This window comes from Triturus cristatus, chromosome 11 (genome assembly GCF_964204655.1).
Source record: "Triturus cristatus chromosome 11, aTriCri1.1, whole genome shotgun sequence".
In the NCBI taxonomy this organism is placed as follows: domain Eukaryota; kingdom Metazoa; phylum Chordata; class Amphibia; order Caudata; family Salamandridae; genus Triturus; species Triturus cristatus.
Genome location: NC_140594.1, coordinates 836,377,305 through 836,392,713, shown reverse-complemented (window position 1 = coordinate 836,392,713; position 15,409 = coordinate 836,377,305). Strand labels below are relative to the sequence as shown.

Here is a 15,409-nt window from a genome sequence, read left to right as displayed (position 1 = left end):
GTTTGGTATACGTCATCAAATGGAGAGTGCACTATAAACAGTGATTCTTCCACACTATAGTTCGCAGTGCTAATATTGCATATTACGTTGTGCAGTCTACATTCTCTAAGAAGACCCACACACATTTGGTATTTTGCGTCGGTATACATTCTTGGCAACATTTCTTTGCTTGGGGATTTGTTTGCCCATTTCAGAATTGCAGCAAACTACTGTGCACATTTGTTTAAAAAAAAATGGCATTGTATTAACGGTTTTCGCTATATCTTTATGCTGCAATGAGATAGTAATGCAGGTTTGGCACCAGTACATAGCCCTGAATGTTCTGAAAATTCGTATGGGTTCTGAAATAGCCCAAAGAGGTAAATGTTTTTAAATAACATAACATCAATATTTTTTATTTTATTTTAGTTGTTTAAAAAAAAAAAAGCTCCAGTATAGAGGTACATGAACACGTAAATCTGTCATTTACTAGGACTCTTCAAAGAGGTACACAGACCAGATGAATGGAATGGATTGACCTGAACTCATTACTTGTTCGTTTGTAGCCAAGTAGCTCTGTGATCACCTGTGTTATTTCACGAGTCGATCAACTGTAAACTGTCTTCCTTCGCTCTGTTGGACATCCAGGAATAGTGCCAGCAGAGGATGCTGGAATGATGTTCAAGTGGACTGGGCTGAAGTGGTTAGTGATGGATGGGGAATAAGAGGAGAGAGATCCTTAGCCACAAGACTGGATTCAATCATGTTGAATTCTGATTTGCAAATGATTCTGCGAGTATTTGTGGGTCACTAGGAACATGCACAGAAGAGGAACTACTGCACTTTACTGTAAAGGTAGGTTAAGAATGGTAAGAACACTTTAGTGATTAGGGTAGTCTTGCATAGCAGTGGCACGCTAGATCCTATTTTAAAATCCATGCATGGTCCATTGACACTTCCGGGCTATGGTGATCCAGGACAAGGAAGACTGGATGCCTGTTGCAGATATCCTTTGATACCTGCTGGACGAGGATGGGAAGGGATGTTGCTCCTGTCTTGAATCTCTTTTTCAGTGACAGAAGATAATGCCAGCAAAACACAAGTCCCCAATGACACTGCAACCTCCAATCTATTCCCATTAACAGAAGCAGAGGGAACTTGTTTAACTAGTTTTTCCTTTTAGAATATTCAGGCACTTTGCTGTGTTGACTTGAAGATGTCGTCACTTGTGTGCTGCTCTCTTTTGATGATATATAATGCTTGTGGTTTCATCTGTTAGCTGTCTAGGATTATTTGCATCTTCTTCAAATGAATATCCAATAGAGAGTGATGTAAAAGTAGTCGAGATGTAAGGATATAGGCAATTATCTAGTGTTTTGGTTTTGTCTTTCAGGGGTCAGATGATTTCAGCTGAAGACTGTGAATTTATTAAAAGGTTTGAAAGTTCACGCCCCGAGGAGAGGCATGCGATGCTCACTGCTGAGGGTAGTCAGGTAATGAGTTATCCTATCACATGTACAGGTCTATATTTTTATCTTACTTGGGATAATATACAGAAACACCTTGGTTTGTTTTTTGCCACTTCTGCAATTCCTGTGGCTGTTCCTCCATTATTGAAGACTGATTTGTTTAAAGCTTATCATACACATTCACACCACAAAGGCTCAAAAGGATGCTGCTGAAATATATCAACATGTGAGGATATTCTTTGTGTTTGTTCTTTTGAGTACATCAGGCTTAACATTGCAAAGCAATGACTTTCTTGTTATATGAAACACACAGAGCATGTTTACGGGAAAACAATCCCAGACTGGTCCTCACGGAGCCCTTCTTCACTTTGAAAATATTATACAATGAAATGGAAATCAAGTTTCCTATGCTATTAGAAAGAACTGTTTCTTTGAAATGACCGTTTGTAAGATAGAGAGGAAAAAGATGCAAGAATGAATGAGTCCATCCTTTTTACAGGGGAATGAGTAAGAGCTCTGCCCCATCCATTTACACTATAATTCAAAAACTGACCAATTAGTATAAAACCTGTTAATTGATCATTGACTTTGTCCACCTGTATAGCTTTGAACACCCCTCCTTTTCTTACAAATGTTCATGGCATTCCTCTGGGTTTAGTTTTTTCCTTGCCTTCTGGACTCTCACCATCCAACACTGTTACAGAGCATGTACCTCATCACCGCTGACTCTGTGGACACCATACATTAGGCGGATGAGAAACCGATTCTGCTCAATAGTTTTCATTCAGTGAAGTCCAATCTGCCTACTTTTTCACTGTTTTATTTAGAATCTTTAGCCTATGCTTACATTATCTACTTATCACCAGTCCTTTCTCCACTCATTGAGGCGGCTTCTTCTCAAAGTCCTGACAGCCATGCCTGTATCATCAGCTGGGGCTAAGTAGAAAGCAACTTGTTTAAGCTTAGTTTTTTACCAAGCAAGTGTTGAGGTAGACCTTCTCATGTGGGCTTTTGTTTCCATCCTCCGTTAAGCAGTTGGAGGGCGTGTATCTTTCTGTGAATGGAGGCAGCGATCTGGCTTTAGAATCTGTCCTGGGAGAATTTTGAGTCCAAGCCAGATGTTCTGCTTTCAATTTTTAATGGCCTGGATATTAAGCATCCTTATGAGACTGTCGACCTCTTTTTAGCTGCACCACTCTTCAGAATATTACCCAGTTGCAGAGCAGTACCTCCACATTAAAATCAAAAATATATCTGTACTTCCGGATAGGTTGTGAACACATAACTAGTTTTGCCTGTGCAAATTTGTTAGAAAACAATACGTTTCTATTATTCTTTAATTGTGAATGCAGATATTACACAAGGTACTCTATTTTGTGTCATTCAGTTATCAATATTGTGCTTTACAACTTAATTATCTCAAAATTCTTTTTAGTGTGCAAAGACCTTCATTAACTTGATGACTCACATCGCCAAGGAACAAACTGTGCAATATATACTTACCATGGTGGATGATATGCTACAGGTATGTTGTTTTTGCATGTTTTATCTTGTTGTCGCCTCTTTCTCGTCTCGAATAGTGATCCTGATCCTTTGGGCTCCTGCCACTGTGGACATGCACAGTTATCGTTCAATTTACCCAGCCAGCATCAGCATGGTGGGTTGTCTTCCAGGCGAGGGAGACTGTGTGAGGCTAAGTGACTGAACCCAAGTGTTTACAAGTGCGAGTTTACCTAGACAAAATGGCTCAGTCTTGCTTAGTCCTGCCCTGAAGAGCACTTAGGCTATCAACACTTGAAAGAAAGCAGTTGCTGCATCAAATGACGTTAGAATTCAAAAGTGTTTTTTTAAAATTGTATTTAAATAAATGCAGGACATAATCCACTCTATATTGAAATAGACTTATCCCCATTAGTAGTGTTAATTTCCCCACTGAAATTATGCTTTCCACTCCCTCTTGACAGTAGTCCTAAGAGCATGTGTTTTAGTGGATGTTATTTCTATGCATCATAAAAATAATAAATCTAGCACAGATAATATGATAATGTACCCCTGATACTTTTTTTTTACCTGCAACTATTCTATAAATTAATTATCTATTCCACTAAACTTCAAAACACTGTACTGAACCACCTAGTTTAGCCCTGACACTCGGCACTGCACTGAAAACAGCTCATTAATAATGTAGTGTATACCAATTGCTGTCCTCTACACATACCTCCTGATATTATCTTCTGATCAGAATGCCCAGCTGTTACCTTTAACTCACCACACACAGCTGAACGGTGGACACATCATACAAAGGATATGCACATTCCTAGTGAAATGCCCATACACATTGATTGTACTACTGAACTATACATTTTTTGTTAATGAAATTTGTATAGCGCATAGCTGCCCCAGCAACGGGTCTTCCCAGCACTGCCCACCGAAACAAAAGTCACCCAGGAGAGCGAAAGGAGAGAGGATACAGAACCTCGAATAGGTAAAGAGCCAGGTCTAGAGCTTTTTTTCTTGAAATAAAGATGGCTTTGAATATTCCTTAGCTCGAGGGGCAGACTGTTCCAGAGTGTGAGAAGTTGGCCTGGAATATGCTGGTCACTAGTTATAGTGGCCACCTTGCACCAGTCCAGTTCGACTCTTATGGTAGATAGGTTTAAGACAACCTGTAGGAGAGTAGGGTCTGCTATCCTATGGTCACCCCAAATTTTTGCTTTTTGCTTCACTGGTTTTTGACATATTGAGGCTGTGGGCCTGCTAATCAGACCCCCAGCCTGCTGTTCTCTCTACTAAATTGACACTATGCACTCCCGGTGCATACCCAATTGGAATTGGATCACCCTGTGAGCCCCTGTACCAGTGTACACTAGGTACCCAGGGCATTGGTGTATCTAAGGCCTACCAGGGGCTGAAGCATGTATTGTGCCACCCCTGGCCTGGCCTAACAATTTTACACAACTGGCTGATCACTCAGCTGGGGTAAGTTGGTGTAACCACCTCTTACTTAGGTGTAGTATACCTATACCTAACCTTAAATGGAACACATGTTAACCTATAAGTCACTCCTATGGCAGGCCTTAACAATCCTGAAGGCAGAGTGCTTGGTTCCATGTGAGATGGTGCTCTGGCATGAGCTGAGCCTGTCTGCAGTGGTCGGAACAACTTCCTTCTACCGTTTCCAGATATCGTCATACCATATACTCTTAAGTGCATTATGAACCTCGCGGTTAAATGCTATCTTTGGTTTGGCTTTATCAAAACATGTCGAGTAAGGTGTCATACGAAATGAAATACTAACCCCTCGCCAATTCTGGCGACGGGGTTAGCATTCCACCCTTCTAGAGGGACACGACATGTACAGTACCTGAAACCCGGGTAAAATCAGACATAGCCTCAGCTCCACAAAACGGACGCTGCCACCACAGACACAAGTCTGCCCTCCTGCTGCTGGGAGTCCTTCCAGCTTGGGAGATGTGGACAAAGGGTTTCCTGCCAGGGGAGGTGCGTGCACCACCCCAGACAGGATTTTGTGTATTGGTCAGGTAGGGCTTGAATGGAATCAGACATGCCTGAGGCTCACAAGGAGCCTCTGTGCATATGCCAGTTCAAACCGGTCCTGGGGCACACCAGCCCCGGACCTGGGGCGAGCTGGACAAAGGATTGGGGGTGTAACCACCCCCCTTCCTGGTCCCACCCTTAGGGAGGGACCTAGCAGGTAGTCCGGCCCCTAGAATCCGCTTAAAGGTAGGAGCTGTGTCCTAAGACTTCAGACATCCTGGAATCAACTTGAAATAAAGAAGAAGACGGGAACTTCGACGTTCTGCTGCACAGAAGACTGAAGGAAATCTCCCCTATGGTCAGGGAGTGACCATCTTGCTAACGCAAGCACCATCCAGCAACTCAACGTCTGCTTTGCCGCCGCCTCCTGCCGGAGCCCGAGCCCAGAGACCGACAAGACCTGGACCTCCAGACCTCTCACAGCCCCTGCAAAGAAGGAACCCGTGGAGGCACCGAGACACGTGGAGCCAGCCATCTTGGAAGACACTCGACAAGCTGCAAGCGCGACAACAGAGGCTCCCTCCAAGTCGTGCTTTGGGTCCTGAGAAGCCCAACACCCGAGCAGCATCTGCACCAAAGGTGAGCCCTCCAGCATCTCCACGCTCTGCGTGGGGCTCCTCTGCACTTTGCAACTCGACGCGCCTAACCGGACTCTGGCCCGTTGGCTAGTGGCCATCTTGGCGACCAACTTTGAAAACTACGACGCTGGTCTGGTTGCTCCAGACTGGCCCCTGCTTCCCTCCAAAGGAGCAGCCCCTCTGACCTTGCTGGTCAGAGTTACAAGCTTTCTTCAATTCCTGCTTTTACCAAGGCTTGTTTGCTTCTTTCGAGTCGCCGACACCGCCGACACCGCCGACAGCGAGAGCCTGCGTGGGACAGCTCGTGAACCGACTCCTGGACGTCGTCTACCTTCAGGGACCACGTGGCTGCGGAGACAAGCTACACCTCTTCACCTGTTTGCACCCGACATCGCCTGGTACCTACCTGGTGCCACGCTGGTCACTGGCTAGTGACTGAACACTGTCCCCTCTGCTTACAGGTCTTCTACAACTCCGATCCACCCTTGGATCCACCGCATCTCTTCTGGACCGGCTGCCTGCAGCATCTTTGTCACCAGGCTCCATTGAACAGATAGACGAAACCCGACGCACTTCGAGACCTATGCACCCGCTTCCTGTGGGTGAGGTAAAGCTGGCACTCCGGTGCCCCACTGTAGAGTGACATCTCTAATGTTTAGATCTGAAGTCTTGATTTCGTAGTTCAACCAGAAGACCCTTTTAGCAGTAACTTTTGAACTTTTACGCACCCATTGAAAACCAATGGGAGCCCGCGTGTAACTTTCCTCACTGCACACGCGACCCGTGGACCTCCTGGTCACTAACTGAAGTTAGCTCCTTGTAGGCCCAGAGATTCTAGAGGCCCTAGGCCTTTTCCCTTTCCTGTTCGTGGTACTTATACCACTATTTTAGTATATGGTTTGAGTGGCAACCAGGGCCCATCCATATAAAGTGCAACTTCTGTATATTGTTATACTTTCTTGTTTAACGATTTGTGCTCCTGTGCTCATAAAGAGTCTAGGGGATACTTTGAGTAATAAATACATATATATTTTGAATATATATCTGTGTGGTGTCCTTTCATTGGTATAAAGGGGGGTTACATATGGTAAAACAGCTTGCTTAACACGCTTTAACGAGTTTAGCCTCAAAGACTGCTTAGCCTACGCTACCACTAGGGCAGCTAGTCCGAAAAGGTTGACTTACAACCACACCATAAGGGTTGCTTGGCATGGTACAAGGTGGTCACTTTAACTAGTGAACAGCATATACCAGGCCAACTTCTCACACAACCTTTTAAAGAAAGCTATCCTAGTGGTAGCGGTGGAGAGCAGCCTTCAGGCTAAGTCTCTGAGGAATGTAAAGCAACTTGTTTTACCTTATAATCTCTTGAATTACCAAATGAAAAGGACACCACACCGGTATATATATCAAATATATATGTATTTATTTCTAGATACACTCTACTAATCTCTTTATGAGATTAGAACCCAGATACACATTCAAATGTCAACAGTTCTCAATAAATTAAGCACAAATATGGCTGTAGCCCTAGGGGCGTACCAGACCATATACTAAGAAAATGGTTTAGCAAACTCGACTTGCAAAGTAACAAAGCCTAGGGCCTTGGGAATCGCTGGGGCTTCACTACTGCAGTGTTAGCAGGTAAGTAACAAGCCCACGGGAGACGCGTGCAGTGTCTAAATACAGCCACGGGTTTCCTATAGGTTACAATGGCGCAAGTCGCGGTTTGTATTTTAAAGTTTTAGGGCACTTCGAAGAAGTCAACAAGCAAGCCACTTACAGGGTAAGTATTTCGAGGGCCAACCCCCACTTGGGCACCGGAGTGCACGAGTTACCTCACCCACGGAAGCCGGGTGCATAGGTATCTTTTGGTGTCGGGTCGCGATGCTGTTTTCAATGGGGACCAATGAAGACTTGCTGCTTGAGATGACTGAAGAGGTGTCCGCTGGAATCCGAAGATGGATTGAAGATGAAGAGGACCTGAAAATTGAGGGGACAGTGTTCAAAGTCACTTGCCAGTGACCGGTGGCCAGCAGGATGGATGACCACTGTCGCGTCGTTTCAGGTCATCGATGGTGATTTGTCTCTTCGCTCACGAGGTCCAGGAGGGATCGACGATGACCAGCAGCTGGATTCGGAGTGTCCCACGACGTCTGCAGCTGATGACGGTGTCGGCAACCGGATTGGCGCCAACAAGCCTTGGCAACTGCAAGTCTCATGTGGACTGAAGATTGACGATGATGCAGACCAGCAAGGTGTGATGGACTTACCCAGCGAGGGTAAGTGAGGGCAGGCCCGCAGCAACCAGGAGAGCCCTTGAAGTTGATGAGAAAGTCTTCGGGTGAGTCACTAGCCAACCGGCAAGTAACCGCGAAGACGCCTTTGCAGGAAAAGTTCCACAGGAGCCCACGGTCACTCGGGACGGGGTAGGCCGCTGATTTTCGGTACCAGACCTGCTAGGGACTTGGACTACAGATGGTCTAAAGCACAAGTTCGTAGAACGTGGTTTAGGGTTTGCACTCGAAATCAGTGCACGGTTCCCTGGTATTGCTGTTCCTCGTCACTCATGGGGTCCAGATGCCACAGCTTCGCTGGGGACTCAAAATGGCCGTCGAGAGGTCAGGAAATCCGCTTCAGGGGAAGCAGGGACTTCGGACTCCGGCGGGAGCGGTGAAGTTTGCAACCGTTGAGTAAAGTTACTGGTGCCTGCCAAGCAGGGGAGTCACTCCTTGACTCCAAGGGAGATTCTTCAGACTTCCAGAGATAGTGGAACGTCGAAGGGCCAAAATTCTTCTTTGTAGAGCGTCGTCCAGGGTAAACTGAATTGCATTGGCAATGCTTGGTATCTTATAGGGGAGGGACTAGCTCTATGACCACTCCTCTAGGAGGGTCAGGGTGGTGGGTGGTTACACCCACTTCCCTTTGTCCAGTTCGCGCCAGAGCAGGGGCAGGTAGCCCCTGAACCGGTTTGAGCTGGCATATGCACAGAGGAGCATACTGCTCCCCAGTGCAGGACTTCAAAGCACTCTAGAAGTGCACCCACCCAGTTCCAATACACTAAATCCTGTCTGGGAGGTGGTGACACCTCCCTGTGACAGGATACCTTTTGTTGGGCTTCCTCCACTGCGAGTTTCGGTCAGCAGCAGGAGGGCAGCCCAGTGTCTGTGCTGGTGGCATCCATTTTGTGATGCCAGGGCTCTAGAAGATTTCTACCGTTTAGTACAGTGGGTACATGTCGTCCCCTCTAGAAGGGTGGGATCATACTCCCACACCAGTTACTGGTGTGGGGGTATGATTCAAAGTTGTTTGACACCAAACACGACATGTTTTGATGCAGTCATTCCAAAGTTAGCATTTACCGCGAGGTTATAATGCACTTAAGAGTATATGGTTTAACCGCATCCACAAACAGCAGCAGAGAATAGAGTCTGCCAGCTGCAGAGGTGTCCTGCTCATGCCGAAGCACCCCCTCACATAGTAAACCAAGCACCCTGCCCTCAGGATTGTTAGGGCCTGCAAGAGGGGTGACCGATAGGTTTATATGTGTGTGTATGGTGAGATATAGGAACCTATACCTCAGTGAGGAGTGCTACCACTACCTCACACAGGCTGCAGTAGCAGGCCTGTGGTGTCAGATTGTGAATGCTTCCCATGGGTGGCATAATACATGCTGCAGCCCCTGGTAGGCCTGTGAAGTACCAATGCCCTAGGTACCATATACTAGGGGCTCATAAGGTACCACAGTATCCATTCACTAGTGCATCTAATATGCACACCAAGTTGTTTAGAGAGATCAGTGAGACTGGGGCCCTGATTAGCAGGGACCCAGCCAGACTATAATCAGAAACCAGTGTATACATCAGTAAAAAAGTGGGTGAAACAGAAGTGCAGATCCTACTCTCCTACACAGAGGGCCAGAACTAAAACTCAAAAGGACTGGCCATCAGCTCTTTTTCTTTGGAACTGTGGAGTTGTCGCCAGGTTGAGGTCTGCTGAGCGAATGGCTCTCTTAGGAAGATAAGGTTGCATTAGATCAGACAGGATGGGAGCACCTGATACATTCATGATCTTATGTGTCATACTAAGGACTTAAAACTGAATGCGTCTCTCAATAGGGAGCCAATGGAGCCTATGAAGATGCCCCGAAGCAGGACAAAACTTAGGGAGGGAAAACACTCTAGCCACCGCGTATTGGACTGACTGTAGCCTCTTTAAGATAGATTTTATTGTTATTGCCTAGATGCAGAATTTTACAGTAGTCCTGGCGAGAAAAAACGAGAGATTGAATAATCATCTGACAAATATGAGGTTGAAATAGGCCAATCGGTTTTAATCCTCCACATACTGGCCAGAGTAGTAACTTGCTCCTCCAAGCAGAGGAAGTCATCCAACCAGATTCCCAGGTGTTTGACAGATGTTTTCAGTGAGGGAGGTGGCACCAGACTGTCCGGCCACCAAGGATCTCCACCATGATTGAGTGTGTTAAATCACCCTGCACTTCAGCCCAATTGTCTCTCCATGTGTTAGATGTCTTCACTTTCCCTCATTCTCCTCAGACCAAAGGTTTGTGCCCCCCATGTGGCTGTGACACTGATGCAACTGAGCATTCAACTAATCTTCAAATCGGAGAGTACTGAAACTGCAGAAGTTTTGACCTCTCAGCCTGCTGATGGAATGCTGATCCCACCCTGGTAGCTGAGTTCTGGATGCAGGAGCTGAGACTCTGTGGTCTCATAATACTACACTGCAAATATTGTGATTCAGTATCACATTAAAGCTAGTCCTATTGGCATTGTATATGTTTGTTTGTCATATTGGAGTTCCCAATGGTCCCTAGGGTTTTTTTGACCCCCCTTGGAAGGAACCAAGAAACTAGCTAATGTCTAGAAAAAAATCAATTTTTGGTAGGGACAGGGGGCGGTTCGGGTGGTGGGGGGGGGGGGTGAAATGGGAATACAAGTATGTCTGGGCAATTTATATGAGACCAGAATAGACCAAGGCATGCAAAGAAAACATTAATAGTACATTTGACTTCATATGGTCACAGTTCTCATGTGTCCCTGTGACAGGCTTGTGTCACTCTTTTGGATTTATGTACCCTGGAGGAGGCACAAAGTCCCCTGGCACCAACACCCAAAAAATGCCTTCCATACATTTTCGCTCCCTTGGGGTGCCCGATCACGGATGTGGTGGGGGTGTGGGAGAGAGGGGCCTGATCAACTCCCCAAGGGAAGGGAAACTGCTCCAAATTAATCTGCAGAGGGTTGACCCCTTTGCCAGGAGGGGCTGATTACCCCCCCCCCCCCAAAAAAAAACAACTAATCTCAGGTGTCTAGTTGTCTAGTGGTGGATTCCTTCCCAAGCAGGAAGACTTCAAAGAGGGCCACCATTGGAACGGGGAGACTCTCTGCTATCTAGTGATGCCCCTTATGTAGATTTTTGTGCCCGAGGGATTGCGCAAAACACCCTGATAGCAACATCAAAACAAAATGTTCACCTTACATTTTCTTATCCCGGGGAATCCAATCAGGCCCCCCTCCTTCCCCGGAAAGGTTAAGCAGTCCAAATGTATGTGCTCCCATGATGAGCCAGCCCTCATGCTCCTGGTACCTAATGTGAATTCCTGCACTGGGCTAGCCTCCGCAATCCCTGAGCAGATTTCCATTTGTGAGAGCCACCTTTGGAAATTGGAGACTCTCCCCTTTCCAGCGATGCCTGTCCCATAGCCTGCAGAGCCCGGCGGTTAAGAGTGGAGGGCTGGGAAAAAATCCCACCGACTGCATGCCTTACTAGTTTGGCCGCAGCGTCTAATGGGGCAAAGATGTCAGCTCGCAGTGCAGCATGCTGACCTCCTTCATCAAGACAGGATGTTCTGCACACTTGCACAGAAGCAATTCCATGTCGGTCCCTGTTTTTTCTTAATTTGGGGATGCTTCTGTTGCAAGCACCAGAGGTTCCAACACGCACCACCAGGAGGACGAGATTTTCAACCCACTGTATGGCAGAGGTAATGTGGAGGACATGAATGGCTTGTCCTCTCAATTAGAGGTGCTAAGGAGAAAGAAACCGATACATAATCACAGTTAATGGAGGTTGCCAAATTTTCATCACTTAACTACGTGTTTTGGAAGCATTTGCAGAAAATGTCAGTTTCTAATTGAAGGTCTTCTAACCATCATTAGTGTCTTTGCGGTATAGTTTTCCAGCACTAAATGTGTTAATTTCAAAAATCACTTTATTACCAAACAGAGCTATCTCCAGTTAGATGCACAGGGTTTTAAATTTTCCTTTTTTGCATTTTGATGGCTTCTCTGATGGTATGTTGTCTATATTTGTTGCTTATCAATGATGTGCCCCTACCTGCTCTACCATAAAAGCTGTTAATAGATTAGTTAAGTCGAGTATCTTATGTGCTCTGTCCGGTTACTCTATTTTCAGTGTCTCTGTTCAAAATGTATTTAACAAAATATCCTGTTCTGCCTATCTTTTAGGAGAACCATGAACGTGTTAAAATTTTCTTTGACTTTGCCAAACGTGGTAAGAACACTGCCTGGTCCTACTTTCTGCCAATGCTAAATCGTCAAGATCATTTTACTGTTCACATGGTAAGTGTCTTAAATGCATGCAGTAGAAGGATTTGACAGTATTATTGTCATGCTATTCGTTTTTCAGTTTGCGAAAGAAGAAGAGATTGAGTTGAATTTTTTTGCCGATAATCATAAGCTTATCATAAATTGTCCTCTGCCGTGAAGCACACATTCACCATACCAGGCATAGCCCCACTCTGCACATTCCCAAGGAAAGCATTGCATCTGTATCTAACCAATCTTCTCTTTGAACAGTTGAATGTTCCGGGGTAACTAAGTTGGGCAATTAATGAGTACTCTTGGAGGGGGGTTGGTGGGCTAGAATCTCAGTAAAAACACACACTAAGTTCCTGCCAGAGATATTACTTGTTAGAGGAATAGGTCTGTATTTACAAGTAGGTAAAACTAGTTGAATAACAAGCCGAACACTTTTTATAGGGTTTATGCATTGTGATCTTTATAGTTGCCAATGTGGAGCTCTTCGGCTCACAGTATTCTTTGGGAAGAAAATGAATGTTCTTGATAGCCTTCATTTCCTCTTGTTTGCTATTCTTCACTTACTACCGTCCACTCAATAAAGCAGAGGTAGCAAACATCTAAATGAACTAAATAAAGTTGGATATGCTATGCCTGGCCTCAACATTTCTGGACAACCATAGGTGGCAGATGCGATAACTTATTGGGTTTAATTCTGTATTGTTTAATTTCTTGTAAAGGAGACATTTAAAAGATTGTTTCCACACCAAACTGCGCAGTCTAGTAGGCGAGACCTAAAAAAATTATTTGCAGGAGTTTTGCACTGCATTCAGATATAACCGCTCCTTTGAGCCAAATACTTCCATGTATGCAGACGTCATACGATTGAGTTACCTAGAGAAATGTTCTATTAAGTATATTATATTTTACTTTATAGTATATTAAGTATATTCGAGCCATGAGATATACAAATATCAGATTTGAAGTCCGAACTAAATTTTGGATGGAATTCCGTTTATTTAGATGAAAACAATTCATACAAATAGAGGGACATTTAAAAGAGACATATGGGATCAAAAATGCTTTAGTGCTAAGCTCAGTATTGCAAAGAGACACTGCCCATGTTTCCAAACATAATTCATTTATTAGATTTTGAGAATGGTGGTTAATGATTCCTTGGAATGTGAAAAAATTCAAAGAAAATAATATTTGTTGTAAGAAACACAAACTGGCATTTAGAGTATCTCAAAATGGACAGCAGGCCACCATTACCAGTAACCTTGTTTATCTTAAGCATATTAAAATGTGCTGATTGTAGATAATTGCCATTTTATAGTGATGTATGGCGTTCATGGGCTCTTTCCTTACTGTTGAATCAAGTCTCATTGCAGCAGTATTCTGTCTTTCAAAGCCCTATCTCTCAGCTACTGCTCTGAAATGCATTTTCATAGATGGGGATCTTCGTCTCACACAGCACCACTAATGTATTGCAGTCTTTTACACCTTCTGAACCATTTTTGGATAATGAATATGCATAAATAATTTATGAAAATTAGCTAGGCAAATTAATATTCCTAGATTTATAATACGGCCTCATACTATGTATTATTACATGGTAGATGTGAAGGATTAATTGCTGTTGATCCACAAAACGTTATTTCATACGAGGGCCTTTCTCCTGGATGTGGTATTTGCTCAAACCCCTGTGGGATGCAGTGACTGTGATAGTGGTTCTTAACCTGTAGTCCGTGGACCATGGTGGGGGGGTGGGAGGTGAGGTGCTTGATGTCAATTCAAGGATTCAGCGACTGTTTAGAAACGTAAATAGCAGAATAGTATAGTACATAAAAAAGCAGATTCGAAAGTTTAAAATTCTCTGTAAATATGAAGGAATTGGAAATTTGAAACAAAAAACTAAGTTGGCATCCTTGCCTTGATTCATGTAAACAGCAAGAGTGTTCCAAACAGAATCCAGTGCAACTGATCAGTAGCCTGAATTGAAGCAGCCCTGGTATGCACCAACACAAAGAGCGTTAACTAGGAGCAAAAAAGAGAAAGTAATCTGCTAGAGTCTAGCATTCGCATACCAGCTTATCTTTTAGAAATAAAACTACTCTTTGAAAAGCTCCAACCTGCCCCTTAAAATAAAATAATTTTTTTTCTTCAAAATTCTATTTTCTGTTTGGGAGTGAAATATGTTATTTGTGTAATTTATGTGTATTTGTTGTCCCTGGCTTCCAGTAATGGTTCAGTGAGGGTCCATGGAAATCTACAGGTTAAGAAGAGCTGCTCTATAATATTTAGCATAACATATTAACGTCTGTGGTGCACACTGATTTGTAATAGTGCTAACACTTTTCTCTTATTGTTTGTTTTATTAACATGTTTGCTGAAGACTGAAAATATTTGTGAATGGAAAATGCGACTGTCTATTATAAAATATATTCTTATGTAGATGTAATAGACTGCATTTTTGGACTGTACTTAACTTTTAGCTATATTAATTGACAAATGCTTAATTTGTGGCTCATAAAGGCATATATGTGCGTGTAAGGAAATCTTTTCTCACCTCCTCTTGGATATTCCGTACATAACTTGTGGCCTCATACTTGACCTTTGTGACTGGTTATTCCGTATTACTTTTTTTTTTTTATATCCCATTTCAGGCAGCAAGAATTATAGCTAAATTGGCTGCCTGGGGAAGGGAACTGATGGAAGGAAGTGACTTGAATTATTACTTCAATTGGATTAAAACACAGCTCAGTTCACAGGTAAAGATAAAATAAGGCAATGTTTTTCCAATCAAACATATTAATTTAATATTAGCATAGAAGATACTTTAGACCTGGATTTCCAAGTATTTACTTACAGGTTTAAAAATCCCGGAACACTGCAAGCTTTGTATGATGCACTATTTCTTTAAAAACAAATTTGTACTTCAATTTCATCTCGCAGAAATGACGGTATTCTCTATAATTAATCAGACCTTGTGTCATTTGCGCTCTGAAGTAGGCTATGTTAGTATATATATTTTTTTTTTATCACCAATTGTATTAAAGCTTTTGCAGCAAAAAAATGGCATAACACAGTACAAGATTTGGTCAATGTACAAGCACGGCATGACCGCAATCTCGGATTTCAATAATATACAACAGTGCATTGTCATATTGATAAACCATAATAAACACACCATTTCCCCCATTTAGGTTCATGTTTCTTCGCACCAACCTTTAACAGTGGCTTTTGTTGGTTCCAGACC

General features: G+C 43.8%; 1 protein-coding gene across 1 annotated transcript in view; it reads left to right on the top strand.

Annotated features, from left to right (window-relative positions):
• Positions 1-15,409, top strand: part of ATP6V1H (ATPase H+ transporting V1 subunit H) — a 187,760-nt gene that overhangs the window by 42,358 nt on the left and 129,993 nt on the right. Inside the window, exons 3-6 of the mRNA XM_085634598.1 lie at positions 1,373-1,472; positions 2,884-2,973; positions 12,079-12,192; positions 14,817-14,921. Coding sequence (XP_085490724.1) covers positions 1,373-1,472; positions 2,884-2,973; positions 12,079-12,192; positions 14,817-14,921 — 409 coding nt within the window. The remainder of the gene's footprint in view (positions 1-1,372; positions 1,473-2,883; positions 2,974-12,078; positions 12,193-14,816; positions 14,922-15,409) is intronic.